The 15,292-nt window shown below is 42.6% G+C and overlaps 1 protein-coding gene across 3 annotated transcripts in view; it reads right to left on the bottom strand.

Moving 5' to 3' along the window:
• Nucleotides 1-15,292, bottom strand: part of GRM8 (glutamate metabotropic receptor 8) — a 561,423-nt gene that overhangs the window by 94,135 nt on the left and 451,996 nt on the right. For all 3 annotated transcript variants that reach the window (XM_053405016.1, XM_053405019.1, XM_053405018.1), the window contains exon 8: nucleotides 1,658-1,794. In XM_053405016.1, the coding sequence (XP_053260991.1) occupies nucleotides 1,658-1,794 (137 nt within the window). The remainder of the gene's footprint in view (nucleotides 1-1,657; nucleotides 1,795-15,292) is intronic.

Raw genomic sequence — 15,292 nt, 5'->3', positions numbered from 1 at the left:
CCCCAATTCCCATTACAGTATGAAAACAATTTTGCAAAAATGGGTGACCAGAAATCAGGTCTTATCTTATAGATCTCCATTGGGATCATGTCTTCTCCTGGAGCTTTATTAGCTAGTTGTCTTGCGATTAGCCTCTTAATCTGATTGGGCATGACGTCTGGCCATTCTGGCAGTTCTAATAACTGAGTATAGTAAACTTGTGGGGGTGAGTCAGGACAGGGGCCATATATTCCTGTAAAATACGTCACCCAATCCTTTCCTTGGACAGATGCTTCTAACGAGTAGCCCAGCCCATTTGTACTTTGGGCAACCAGATGCCAAAATTTCCGTGAGTCCTTTTGAAGTGCTGCGTCTCCCAATGCTTTCCACTGTTGTTCATAATATATTTGTTTCTTGCTTTTAAGTAATAATTTATTATTGTATCGTAATTGGGCTACCTCAGCTTATAGAGAAAGATTGTGCTTATCCTGTTTTAACTTCAATTTTCTAAGTTCCCTAGCTAGGCATTTTTTGCTATTCTGACATTCCTTATCAAACCAAGTCTTTAAACAAAAAGTTTTAAACTTTTTGTTTTTTATCACACTAGATAAAAGAATTCTCTGTTACTGGACACTAGGCTACCATTCAACTCTATTCAAGTAGTGGACAGGTTTGTTGGGCTCCACCACTGGCCCATGTGTAGAGATGTTAACACACCCAGTACCGATTTCTGATATTGGTAGGGAAGCTGTCTTTCAGGAAAGCTTGTTCGCCATTACTACATGCAAAGGTGGACAATGTAATATCCAGCACTACACTGAATAACTTGGACAGCTTTTCTGCTAACCCCATCATTCTCCGGAACACAGTTTCAAAACCACAGTCCTGACTAATTCACCTTGATCAGATGTACCTGAACATTTGATCTTACCTAATTAACCAACACAATTAATTGAATATTGATACATCATGCAATGGTGGAACACCGTTTAAAGAAACGTTTTATTTATTTTTCTTCTTTCTGAATAAATTTTGTTTTAAAAAGAAGACACAAAATAATAAAACATTAAGCAAATGCTCATAAGAATTATGAAAAAGTAAACAATTTTTACAAAAGTGAGGAGTTATCCAGCACCTTGTTTTGTATCCCAGTATAGCATAAAACAGTCCCTGCCCGCAACATTCTGTTTGACTCCAGTTCCCATCAATCCCAAGGAGAATGGTGAATTATCAGGCATATCTTGGAGGCAGTAGGTTTCTGAATAATAGTTTTGGGGAATCACAGATAAGGAGAATGCTGTTGCGCTCAGGTTCTGCTTATGGGCTTCTCACGGGCATCTGGTTGGCCACTGTGAAAACAACATGTTGGACTAGAGGGGCCTTTGGCCTGATGCAGAAGAAGTCTCTGATATTTTAGTGATGACACTATTGTCCAAAACAGCTGGATGTTTATTTTATATTAATCACAAACAGTATGAAGCAACACCTGTGCCTTCTCTTTTGATATTGACCCTTTTAGTATTCTTTAACAAGAATGGCTGAAGTTTGAAAAACACGTTGTTTAGAAGCTCTGAGAAAACAGTGCAAGGAGCATTCTGTTTTATTTTGCTCCTCTTAAGTAAGAGTAGCCAAATGAGCTAAATTGTACAAATGAAAATAACAATGTGCAGTGACTTACACTTAGATGAAGCTGGTTTGTCCAGTGTCCAATGATTTTGTATTCTGCGGTTCTGTTGGTTAGCTGATATTGAAAGATATCATAGCGCCCAGGTGCATCTCCATTCTCATTGAAAATAACAGGTGTTCCAGCACTGCCTGTAAGAGATTGTAACACAAGGATTTCAGGTTTCTGTGTCGTTGTTTTTAAATTACGGCATAATGTGCTGAAAATCAATTGTGGTTGGAAAACAAGACTTAGCAGTAATGCGATCACCATGGTAGCTCTACCACAAATCCACAACTTTCCTAGTTACAAACACTTTTCTTATGGTTTAAGGAAGAGGTTTCTACAGTGGACATGTCTTGCTGGGGAAAGTAACACACATGAATTATGATAACTATGACTACACATGGCCGAAGTAGATTTGCATCACTGCCAGCAATGCTGAAAAGAGAAAAGAAAAGGGAAGAAACATGAAAAGCACTCCATCGTTCAGAAAAGAGAAGCAGATTTATCTAGTCACACTACTGGCTAAATCCTTTTGCTCTCTGGCAGATTGGCTTGGAGTTCAGATCAGTAAAGATTCACTGGGTTGCTAGCTGTGTTAAACAATTTCCTATCCAGTAAGGGACAAGGTGTGGGACGCGGGTGGTGCTGTGGGTTAAACCACAGAGCCTAGGGCTTGCCGATCAGAAGGTCGGCCGTTCAAATCCCCGCAACGGGGTGAGCTCCCGTTGCTCGGCCCCTGCTCCTGCCAACCTAGCAGTTAGAAAGTACAAAGTGCAAGTAGATAAATAGGTACCACTCTGGTGGGAAGGTAAACGGCGTTTCCGTGCGCTGCTCTGGTTTGCCAGAAACGGTTTAGTCATGCTGGCAACATCTCGGCTAATAAAGCGAGATGAGCGCCGCAATCCCAGAGTCGACCACGACTGGACCTAATGGTCAGGGGTCCCTTTACCTTTTAAGGGACAAGGAACACTAAAACTTCATTAATGAGTGACTTGGGGCGACCCCAAAATCCCCCTCCACAAAAAAACCCACTTTGTTTCTGTTTGTCAAACCAGTGCTCTTGAAACAGACATGTAATTTTACAGTCTTATCAAAAAGAATAAGGCAACATCACTCAGCAACAGTAGGGTAAGGTGGGGCAAGGCAGGTGGAACAAGTCTTTGCCTGGTCAGCAGAGAGTCCCATTTCTCCTCCAATTCATTCTCTGGAAACAGCTCCCAGAGGCTGGAGGGTTGGGCAAGGCAGGTGGGGAAAGCCCTTGTCTGGTGGCTAGCAGAGTCACATTCCCCTCACCTGATATGAACAGGTACCACCATCATTTTCTCAAAGTACCATGTGATAATTTCTGTTTGACACAAAGAGGCATTTGCCTTTCAAGATATCTATAGGGGAGGAGGGAGGGAGAGAATTGCTGAAAATTACATTTCCTATAGAATTTCTCTAAATATGTCCCATAATCACTTTGAGCCTACACTCCATTAGAGCCGTAATTAGTCAAGGAAATAACGAGGAGGGGGAGAGAATAAAAGACAGAATACCATTTACTCTGTCCACAGTCATATTTATTTAACATACATTATTAGAACTATCTCCCTAAGAAAATATTCCTCCTTCACTCCCTGTAACAAGGAAAATGGTCAAATGGAGCAGCTTCGGTAATGAACAGTCACCTATGAGGCAAATATTTCTGAAAGACTGAAGGAGCTTGAACACACATGAGAGCTCAATTTAGTGCCTATTAGCCAGAAGACATACCTAGAAAGAAACATAACGAACTAAGAATGTTCACATACGGCATAAGAAATGAAACAGGAAGCGCTTCATCCTTATGAAGACCTTTTTATTCACTTTTTATAACAACTTGTGTTTTTTATAGATCTGGGATTCACAATTTTACATTTTCTATTTTGCTGTAGATCTGCCAGAAAGAACCATTTTAATGCTGCTTTTATGGCTTTCCGTTGCATTTTCAATGTTATATTTTATCTCTTTAATTTTGGGGAGCCGCCCAGAGAATGCATGTTATTGGGTCGCCACACAAACGCACTATATCAATAAATAAATTCATTTCTATAATGTCCAATTGTGAAGCTGGGGGAAATCACTGGAGATGAATGAGGGAATCTCAGTTCCAAGTTTGTATTTGGCTAGAGAACTCACTGTTCCAGTTTGCACCTAATTCTCAACCACAGTTCAGCGCTGTGTGAGTGAGCTGAAACAAGCCCTAGCAAAGTCCTGAGCTTGCATGCCTACTAAGACAGTGGGGAGATAGACTCCTGCAGCATTTGGTTTCACTTCATGTGAATCCTGGCTTGCGTGGCAAGGCCCCAAACCCTCCCCCTTTGTTGGAATAAAGACACTTCACACCAGTATTTTAGGTGAACGGGCTAAAAAAGGCCACAACTTTATTGGTTACAGAATGTGAGTGGTATTGGCTTAGGCATTGGAACCAAACCAGTTCTGTTGACCTTTAAAGCCCTAAACGGCCTTGGTCCAGTATACCTTGGTCCAGTCTCCACCCCCATCATTCTGCCTGGACACTGAGGTCCAGCACCGAGGGCCTTCTGGCGATTCCCTCGCTGCGAGAAGCCAAGTTACAGGGAACCAGGCAGAGGGCCTTCTCGGTAGTGGCACCCACCCTGTGGAACGCCCTTCCACCAGATGTCAAAGAGAAAAACAACTACCAGACTTTTAGAAGACATCTGAAGGCAGCCCTGTTTAGGGAAGCTTTTAATGTTTAATAGGTTATTACATTTTAATATTTTGTTGGAAGCCGCCCAGAGTAGCTGGGGAGACCCAGCCAGATGGGTGGGAGTATAAATAATTATTATTATTATTATTATTATTATTATTATTATTATTATTATTATTAACCAAGTATATCTGATGCCTGCCCACCATGCAGGAAGTCTCAGAAGGGCTAACCACCAGTAGGGGGAGCCCTGTTGAATCACATCAACTAGGAGCTCCACAGGGTCACCGATAGGGGTTGTGCCATGGCCCTAGGCTTTGGATGGGGCCACGCCTCCCGGATTCCTTTAACGGAATACCCTTGAAATAGGAGGGGTAGGTGATGGCCTCTACCTTCCCTCACCACCAACCGGATACTCCAATGCCTAACTGCCAAACCTTACAAAGTTGTGACGGTTTGCTATGAGGCAGGTGAAAAACCGTACGGCTGGTGCCAATTTGCCAAGTGGAAAAAAATCCTACCAGGCCCCTTCAGGAGGCGACCCACTGAGGTCCATAGCAAGGTCAAAGGATTAAGAGTCTAATCTTAGGGAGGAAGGGCAGGAGAACTGTGCGAGCAGGAACCAGAGAAAGGGGTCGAGTTCCTGCCCGCAGGCTGCTTAAATGGTGCACGCTACGCCCCCTGGCCAACTGGATTGGTCAGCCTAGGGCGTGACGCGGAGGGGAATCCCTATGATGCAGGGGCTAGCCACACCCCCGTGCACAGGGCGGGCTCGCATCCAGCCTGCAACTCCATTTCCCCGGGGAAGTGAAATGGCTTTGTTGTTACATACAAACCAAAGATAGTAGTTTGCAACAAGTACTGTTTAATTCAACAGAGACCGCTTGCCAGGAGCCACTACACTAGAGCCCTCCCATGAGACTAGGGTCCTTCAGGATTTAACCTCCTTCTGTTGTGCCTGTAAGACAGAGCTATTCCACCTGGCCTTTAATTTGGATTCAGCCTGATCTTTTATTTCCCTTCTCTTCCCTCCCCCTCCCCTTTTATGAAGATTACCCGCTCTGAGACCCCACAGCTAATTTTCCCCTGGCCTCCTCGCTGGCCCAAGTAGGACTAATTCAGCCAGCTAGCCCTGGTGATTATCTAAAGCTTATTAGATGGATTTTCCCTAAACTGAATTCTGAACTTTGAATTTTATTGTTACAGTCATACCTTGAGTCGAATGCGCTTCGGGTTGAGAGCGTTCGAGTTGCGCTCCGCGGCAACCCAGAGCGCGTTACTTCTGGGTTTCACCACTCGCGCATGCGCAGATGCTCAAAATGACGTCACACGCATGCGCGGAAGCGCCGAAACACGACCCACGCACTCGGAGATGCGCCGTCGCGTCTTGCGTTCAGTTTGAGATGTGAACGGGGCTGCGGAACGGATCCCATTCACATCCCGAGGTACCACTGTATTGATATTTTTATACTGTATTTTATGCTGCTTTTACAATTAAGTGTTTTAAATTTGTTGTTAGCCGCCCTGAGCCTGCTTTTTGAACTGGGAAGGATGGTGCATAAATAAAAAAAATATTATTATTATTATTACACTAGCTGCCTAGCTGGTGGGTTGCTGTTGTTCACTGGGAGGGCAAAGGGCAAGGCAGTGGGAAGGTTAGCACAGTGCAAATGCACTGGCAGGAGTGCCAGATTGGCTCCACTGGTGTGTTCACACTACACCTACCTCCCCACTGCTTCCCCTTTCTCCCTCCCAGTAGGCAACAACCACCCACCTTCTGGAAAGCTCATCATTGCTGGAAAGATAGGATAGAAATTTAGCTAATAGATCAATGGAGCTTCCAACTCCTGCTTTGAATAGGTATAAAACCACACACTTCATTGGGACTTACTTACAGGATCACAGCTTTAGCAAACTAGAAATTGCACATGTTTCTGAGAATTACTCGGCTCTGAGAAATTTGATATAGGCAGTGGCTGACAGCAACAGACACGTATTGATTTATCTGCAAAGGTGCCTAACATTAGTGCATTGGTCAGCATTCTGTAGATGTAGGTAACCTTTTTTTTAGAGAGAGAGAGAGAGAGACAGAGAAAAACATGTCAGACTCTATCAGCAGTCTATCAGCACAGTCTGACGCTGCATTTTAATTAATATACTGCTGTTTTGCTTTGGATGCTGGATGAAAATGTGTCGAGGTGTAACACACGGCACATCCAAAGTCTCCTACAGCAACGGCATCCCAGAGCTTCCCAAAGTCTTTCCGTACATTTCAACAGCAGGAACTGTATAGCAAATTGGGATGCTGAGAATAATGGAATCCCAAGAAACGGGACGGTAGCAGTTGGCAGGGTGGGGTGGCCTGGCTTACAGGACTTCCCCACATGGAGGTTGTTGCTGTTAACCAAGCAGAGAGGCAATGCAGAGCTCAGCACAGTGTGGATTCAGCAGTGGAAGCATCAGATTGGCTCTGCCACTGCACCAACCTACCTGCCACTGCACCCCTCTCTGTCTTGGTTATTGGCAGCAGCTTCCACATGTCAGGAGCTCATTCTACTCTCGAGTAGGACCCTGGCAGAGACACATGCCTGACTGGCATGTTCTCTCCCTCCTAGTCTTTCGTTCGGGAGCTTCAAAAGCTTTCTTCTGCCCGAACATCACAGCGACCGATGCCAACAGACATTGGCATACTTAGGGACCCGCAGTCTTCGCAGCTTGCATGACAGACCTCAGCAACTCAGCATTTTGGGTAATCTACTTTATTTACATATAAACACACACGGAGCACTGCAACATGGCTCCCTCTCTCTCTCTAGCATCAGACAGCAAAAAGAAAGAACAAAGGACAATAGTCCCACTTCACGGAACACAGTAACACAAACATCCTGTCTCCATCACTTCCCACTCTGTGGAGTCAAAACATACACCGTCATGTGATAGACAACAATCCCATGACTGCAATCATGGAGCAGGAATTCTAACACCACATTGGGAAGTCAGGGTAGGCATGCGACACCACCACACCAGCTACTACTGGAGCAGAGAAGGTAAAAAAGGACCCCTGGATGGTTAAGTCCAGTCAAAGGTGACTATGGGGTTGCAGCGCTCATCTCACTTTCAGGCCAAGGGAGCCAGCCTTTGTCCACAGACAGATTTCTGGGTCATGTGGCCAGCATGACTAAACCGCTTCTGGCGCAACGGAACACTGTGATGGAAATCACATGAAGGTAAATGCTATTTATCTTCCCGCCTCAGTGGTACCCATTTATCTACTTGCACTGGGGTGCTTTTGAACTGCTAGGTTGGCAGGAGCTGGGACAGAACAATGGGAGCTCACCCCCATTGCTGGGATTCGAACTGCCAACCTTCTGTTTGGTAAGCTCAAGAAGCTCAGTGGGCTAGACCATAGCGCCACCTGTGTCCCATGTTGGACCAGAGAGACATGCCCACTACAGGGTAAATTTGCCCTCCCTCCACTAAATCTTTCACTGCCCAAGAGACAAGTCAGGCAAAGGCCTGTATTTCAAAGAGCAGAACAAATGCTTTGCATGAAAGAATCCTGCAGTTCAGTCTTTGACATCCCTTGGAAGAATTAAGAAAGGGTCTCCTGCCTAAAGCTCTGGAAAGCTGCTGCCAGTCAGTTTAGATGATACTGGTTTTGATGGGGCAATGGCATGGGGCAGTTTCCTGCATTCTCTGTCAGAGGAAACAGCTGTAATGAGAAAGCATGCGCAAACTGGTTCTCTCTTGCATATGTATGGCTAATCCTTGATTGCTGGTGAAAGGTATGAGCAAGTAATCAATGTGAAACAACTTCTACAAAGTATTAAACACAGATCAGAAATACAATTCTTTAATAGCAGTGTTCAATGGCAGTGTAGACCCCACCACCACTTGCAAGACATCTTCTACCAAGGAGAAATTAAATATAGACTTCTGGGCAATCACACTAAACAATTGTTTTGTTATTGTCAATTTGTCAATAAATTTAGATCAACTGAAACAAGGCTCATCAAACGTTTTCAAAATATCGCCAGTAGTGGTGTGGTGTGTAAATGCCAACTTGTGTAATGCTTAGTATCATCAACAAAAAGGAGCACCGTTTTTGTGGCATGGTGCAACGGCACACCAAGCAGCACAGAAAACACTGCTTTAACTATCATCTGTGTGAGGCAAAGCAGGTCTCCTACATTATGCTGACCGAATCACATTCTCACTAGAAAAGGATGCTGGACAAAACTGCTGACTCCACAGCATACAGCAATCCCTTGAGATGGTCCATTTCTCCTGAGTCACTCTCAGCTCTGTCATCTCTTATTTGTACTAAGTTTGGAAACTAGCTTTGTGATGTCCTAATGGGGGAGGTGATGCCTTTGTCCATTGCATTGTGTCATGCCATGATGTGCTTAGAAAATTCAGGGCTGTTAGTGTATGTCATTGAGCTCATCCTACTGATGAAATAAACTCCAAGTAATGGGGCCTCCAAATACTTTTAGTTCTAATATTCATAATCCACGCCATCAAAAAGCCAGATGCCTAGATTTAATTCAGAGAAAAGCAACTCGGTTAAGGAAGGGTAACTCCTTCAAAAGCAGGCAAGAATGATTTTGGACCAGCATGTGATCCTTGAACGCTGCGCAGATCAAAATAAAAATTGCTTCAAATATGAAGCCATATTGAGAGTCTGCTGTGGTTTATAGCCTCATCTGTCATTATCATTAATTTCTATAATCAGTTTGAGTGCCAGGGATTCCCCCCCAAAAAAAACCTGGATTGCTTTCCTTTTTAATTAGCTGTTAAACGCAGCCACAAAATTGTCTGATGTAGATAAATTAAATTACAGCGGTAGATGAAACAGAAAAAAGAAGAGCACTGATATGAATGTACAGTACTAAGGTGCCCCAAAAACAATCTTAAAAGAAAATGGATGGTTGCTAATCTGCTTACCTCTATTGTGCATTTAACAGAGACTGATATAATAGGTTTAAATGGAAAGAGAAACTTATAAAATTTAGAGCTCACTTTAAAGACAGAATGCCAAAGAAAGAATGATAAACAACTAAGTGGAACTAAAGCATTCTAATTAGAGACTGTTACACTGGCAGATAAAAGTGTGCTGCATCCAGTTTCGTGATAAATGAAGCTATTATCAATGCAAACCCACAAACAGAAGAATGCTTTTCAATACAGGATTGAAAATAGAAAATGATTGTCCTCCAACAGCTATTAGAATCGGCATAGACAAAGGCAGGATCTATTATCAGAACAGTGTAAATCAAATGCTCATTTTGACTTGGTGGCTCTAAAAGATTCTTCTAGCATAGAATTCTAGCCCGCTCTCAAATGAGTGTGCCAGACATTGCAGAAAGGTACCTGCTTGGGATCTTATTGCACAAAAATCAATAAAGCTTTGCTTTAAATAATTTCCACTTCTTTTTCATTTCATTTCTTTAACAATATCTGTATACTGCTTCACTGTAAATGAAACCTCTAAGCGGTTTACAGATTTAGGATTAAGATGTAAAGTAGATGATCTATGAAACTGAAGATCTTTCCTCCGACAATGACCAGTGCTAGATTACAGACAGGGACTTTGAAAGCATACATACAATAGAGAGGGGATTTAGCGTACTTTTTTGCCACCTGTACAACAATATTGTGCCCGATAAATGACAAATCAGAGAAGAGGTCTCAGATAACATCCCACCCACTCAGTTAGTCCTGATGGAGAGAAGAACCAATGCTTCACTTCAAATCCTGCTGTCCAAAGGGTCTTCATCAATGGTTTATCGCTTGCCACAACCACAGTTGCCCTGCATACCATTTTTTGGAGTTCTAGCATCTTGTGCAGTACAATCGCATAAATCTTTAGTTTAGGGATTAACTGATCAGTCTATTTTTGTCCCAGGTCCATTTTGCATCTGCTTTTATTCTAAGTCCATTCTGTCCTATTTCTGCACACATATAATTTTTTTAGAGTACACAATTAAGTTCTGTGTGTGCATTTCGAAACGTGTTTTACCCTAAATCCATTAATGCACCTTGATAAAGTTTTGGGCTGGAAAATGTTATCATAGAATTTAGAAACGTGTGAAATCCAAAGAATAATTAATTGCATTCAGTCTGTAAAGGTAAAGGTAAAGGTACCCCTGACCGTTAAGTCCAGTCATGGATGACTCTGGGCTTGCACGCTCATCTCGCTCTGTAGCCTGAGGGAGCCAGTGTTTGTCCGCAGACAGCTTCCGGGTCATGTGGCCAGCATGACTAAGCTGCTTCTGGTGAACCAGAGCAGCGCACGGAAACGCCATTTACCTTCCCGCCGGAGCGGTACCTATTTATCTACCTGCATTTTGACGTGCTTTCGAACTCCTAGGTTGGCAGGAGCTGAGACCGAACAATGGGAGCTCACCCCATCGCAGGGATTCGAACCGCCGACCTTCCGATCGGCAAGCCCTAGGCTCTGTGGTTTGGACCACAGCGCCACCCACGTCCCTATTCAATCTTTACATTAGCCCAAATTAGACCAACACAAAATGCTCCTCCATCCACGCTCAGACACAAGCCATGCTGATTTCAGTGTGCTTCACTCCGACGCAAATGAGCATGCGATTGCAGTCTAAATGCTCTTATTTAAATCAATGAAAGCATTGTTCTTTATTGATTTAAATAGGGAGATAACCAGGCTTTGCATTGGAGAAAACATCAGATAAGAGATGAACAGGAACCTTGCTGCTGGATAACTTCTTAAAGAGCAAGACAACAGGAAAGGCAAAAGATTATGCAGAGGCAGGGCAGCCCCAACAATCACCTGGGATTGATGGCCAACGCGTGGGAAGGTGACTCGAAATCCTGCACTGCCGTGATTAGAAAGTCCACTTGCAAAATATGGTGCCAAGGCAAAGCCAAGAAGATGATTGTACCACCTTGGCAACCCTTAAACACTCACTAGCTGTTTCTATGTCATACTCTGATAAATCTCTGCCCCGTGTGAAATGTACATTGAGTTTGTTCGCTACTATGTATTTTTGTGTTTTTATGTTTTATTTTTTTAAAATATTTTTATTAAACAGTTTTTATAGCCACACAAACAAAACATAACAACGACAAATACATAAACAAACAATAACAAAAACAAAACAAAAAACAAGTACCATTTCATATCCTAATTTCTTAAACCTTTCTTCATCGACTTCCTCATGCCTCCCTTTTCTGTATTCCAAATTCTAATCAATTACTCAGCAAATCTTCCCTTATTTTACTTTAAATTTAAGCTACTCTTCCTTATTCTCCTTGTCTTAACCATTACTAATAGTAACCATTTACTTTCCAGTCCAACATCATTCTAACTGTCATTAATTTTGTAGTATTTCTTTAGATAGTCCTTGAACTTTTTCCATTCTTCTTCCGCCGCTTCTCTTCCCTGGTTTCGGATTCTGCTCGTCATTTCTGCCAAGCCCATGTAGTCCATCACCTTCATCTGCCATTCTTCCAGTGTGGGTAGATCCTGTGTCTTCCAGTACTTTGCAATGAGTATTCTAGCTGCTGTTGTAGCATACATAAAAAAAGTTATATCCGTCTTTAACACCCCTTGGCCGACAATGCCCAAGAGAAAGGCCTCTGGTTTCTTAGGGAAGGTATATTTAAATACCTTTTTCAGTTCATTATAAATCATTTCCCAGAATGCCTTAATCTTCGGGCACGTCCACCAGAGGTGAAAGAATGTGCCTTCCTTTTCCTTACATTTCCAACATTTATTGTCAGGCAAATGGTAAATCTTTGCAAGCTTGACTGGGGTTATGTACCACCTATAAATCATTTTCATAATATTTTCTCTTAAGGCATTACATGCCGTGAATTTCATCCCGGTGGTCCACAACTTTTCCCAGTCAGCAAACAAAATATTATGACCAATGTCCTGAGCCCATTTAATCAAAGTTGATTTAACCGTTTCATCTTGTGTATTCCATTTCAGCAGCAAATTGTACATTTTTGACAGATTCTTAGTACTGGATTCTAACAATTCAGTCTCTAATTTTGATTTTTCCACCTGGAAGCCAATTTTACTGTCCAATTTAAACACTTCGTTTATTTGGTGATAGTGCAACCAATCTCTCACCTTCTCTTTTAGTTTCTCAAAACTCTGCAATCTCAGTTTGTCCCCTTCCTTTTCCAGAATTTCCCAATATCTTGGCCACTTCGACTCCATATTTAACTTTTTAACTGCCTTAGCTTCCATTGGTGACAACCACCTTGGAGTTTTGTTTTCCAGCAAATCTTTATATCTGACCCAGACATTTAATAGTGCTTTTCTGACAATATGGTTTTTAAAACTTTTGTGTGCTTTAACCTTGTCATACCACAGTGTTTTTATGTTTTAAACCACCCTCTGATCCCCTGATGAAGGGGTGGCACTGTGGGTAAAACCTCAGTGCCTAGGACTTGCCGATCGTATGGTCGGCAGTTCGAATCCCTGCGGCGGGGTGAGCTCCTGTCGTTCGGTCCCAGCTCCTGCCCACCAAGCAGTTCGAAAGCACGTCAAAGTGCAAGTAGATAAATAGGTACCGCTTTATAGTGGGAAGGTAAACGGCGTTTCCGTGTGCTGCGCTGGTGCTGGCTCACCAGCTGCAGCTTCGTCACGCTGGCCATGTGACCCGGAAGTGTCTTCGGACAGCGCCGGCTCACGGCCTCTTGAGCGAGATGAGCACGCAACCCTAGAGTCGGACACGACTGGCCCGTACGGGCAGGGGTACCTTTACCTTTACCTTTACTGGTCCCCTGATGAATGGCGGTATAGAAATTTAATAGATAAAAGTAAGTAAACAAAATAGTAATAATTTCAGGGTATTTATTTAATCGCTTGCATTATAGAAAGGCATGGTAGTGAAAGTACTAGTAATATTCAGTTTTTCTATTTCTAAAATTATTTATTAAAGCTAAAGAATGGCTTATGTTTTTGATTCTGATTTTTTAAAATCCTGTTTAGGTTCATGATTAGTCTATCACGGGCTTCCTCAAACTCGGCCCTCCCAATGTTTTTGGCCTACAACTCTAGCTGATCCCTAGCTAGCAGGATCATCCCTACCTGCTTTGCTTCATCATCATCATCATCATCAATTTATTATTTATACCCCCACACATCTGGTTGGGTTTCCCCAGCCACTCTGGACGGCGCCCAACAGAATATTAAAAACATGATCAAACATTAACAACTTCCCTAAACAGGGCTGCCTTCAGATGTCTTCTAAAAGTCAGATAGTTGTTTATTTCCTTGACATCTGGTGGGAGGGCGTTCCACAGGGCGGGTGCCACTACCAAGAAGGCCCTCTGCCTGGTTCCCTGTAACCTCACTTCTCACAGGGAGGGAACCGCCAGAAGGCCTTCGGCTCTGGACCTCAGTATCCGGGCAGAACAATGGGGGTGGAGACGCTGCTTCAGGTACATCCTTCAGTTATACAGTTGTTGTAGCATTTCCATAGCAAAGCCATGCAAAGCATGCAATCTGATCTTACAAAGGGCTGCTCAAAAATGCACTCTACTGCATTCAGTGTGGCTTACATTTGACTGTATCCCTAGTATCATTACAGTATCCCTCGCACCCTTTCTGCATAATAAATTGTATTCATTCTCAACCATCAGATAGGAAACACAGAGTCTGCAGAGAAATCTCATCCATAAGCAGCAAAACCATTAAAGTTGAGATGTTGGGGTTAGCAAACTATTTACAGATTGGAAATGGAGGGATAAGAAATCATTACTATTCTTTACTGTCTTAATCCTTGGTAATTAGAGCAACTATCAATGGATTATTGTTCAGTGTAACAAGTAAACTATTTGCTGCGCTTGTTGCAGGGATATTAATACCCAAAGTCATATGCAAACTATCAATAAAGCATTTAAAAAGACATCTTAATTTGCCATGCCATGCCTTCAAAGAACTTATTAGGCCACAGGTTTAAGCTTATCAATGGAAAACATTATCCTGTCTCTGATCCAAAATGAGAGATGATGCCTTGTGGCCTTTTCTGGAATTAAGCCTTTTGAAATAATTCCGGTGAAGTTAATCCCATTGGGGATGGAATATTGAAATTAGCGCAAGATTATAAAGCAGCCGCCTTATCTTTTATTTTATTTATTTGAGTATTAAAAGCTTCTGCCTTCCAAGGTGGCTCACAACAAATAACACCATAATGTAAATCAACACTTCTATAAAATACAGGCGTAAGAGAGGCAGTAACAGTGCCAGCATAACAAAACAAAACAAAACAAAACAAAACAAAACAAATACAGCAATACCTCGGGTTAAGAACTTAATTCGTTCTAGCTAATGGGGCCTCCTGCTGCTGCCGCGCCGCCGGAGCACGATTTCTGTTCTCATCCTGAGGTAAAGTTATTAACCTGAGGTACTATTTCTGGGTTAGTGGAGTCTGTAACCTGAAGCGTCTGTAACCCGAGGTACCACTGTACCATAAAAAGCTGACCAGAATTTTTGTATTTAAATATATATATATATGTAATGCCTTAAGAGAAAATTTAATGAAAATGATTTATAGATGGTACATGACACCAGTCAAGCTTGCAAAAATTTACCATTTGCCCGATAATAAATGTTGGAAATGTAATGAGACTGAAGGTACATTCTTTCACCTTTGGTGGACATGCCGAAGGATTAAGACATTCTGGGAGATGATTTATAATGAAATGAAAAAGGTATTTAAATATACCTTCCCGAAGAAACCAGAGGCCTTTCTCCTGGGCATGGTCGGCCAATTGGTGCCAAAGAAGGATAGAACTTTCTTTATGTATTCAACAACAGCAGCAAGAATTCTCATCGCGAAGTATTGGAAGACACAAGATTTACCCACCCAGGGAGAATGGCAGATGAAGTTGATGGACTATATGGAACTGGCGGAAATGACTGGCAGAAACCGAGACCAGGGAGAAGAGTCGGTGGA

The sequence above is a fragment of the Podarcis raffonei genome, chromosome 10 (genome assembly GCF_027172205.1).
Source record: "Podarcis raffonei isolate rPodRaf1 chromosome 10, rPodRaf1.pri, whole genome shotgun sequence".
Classification (NCBI taxonomy): domain Eukaryota; kingdom Metazoa; phylum Chordata; class Lepidosauria; order Squamata; family Lacertidae; genus Podarcis; species Podarcis raffonei.
The sequence above is the reverse complement of the archived record's forward strand: the minus strand, read 5'-3'. Positions and strand labels throughout refer to the sequence as shown.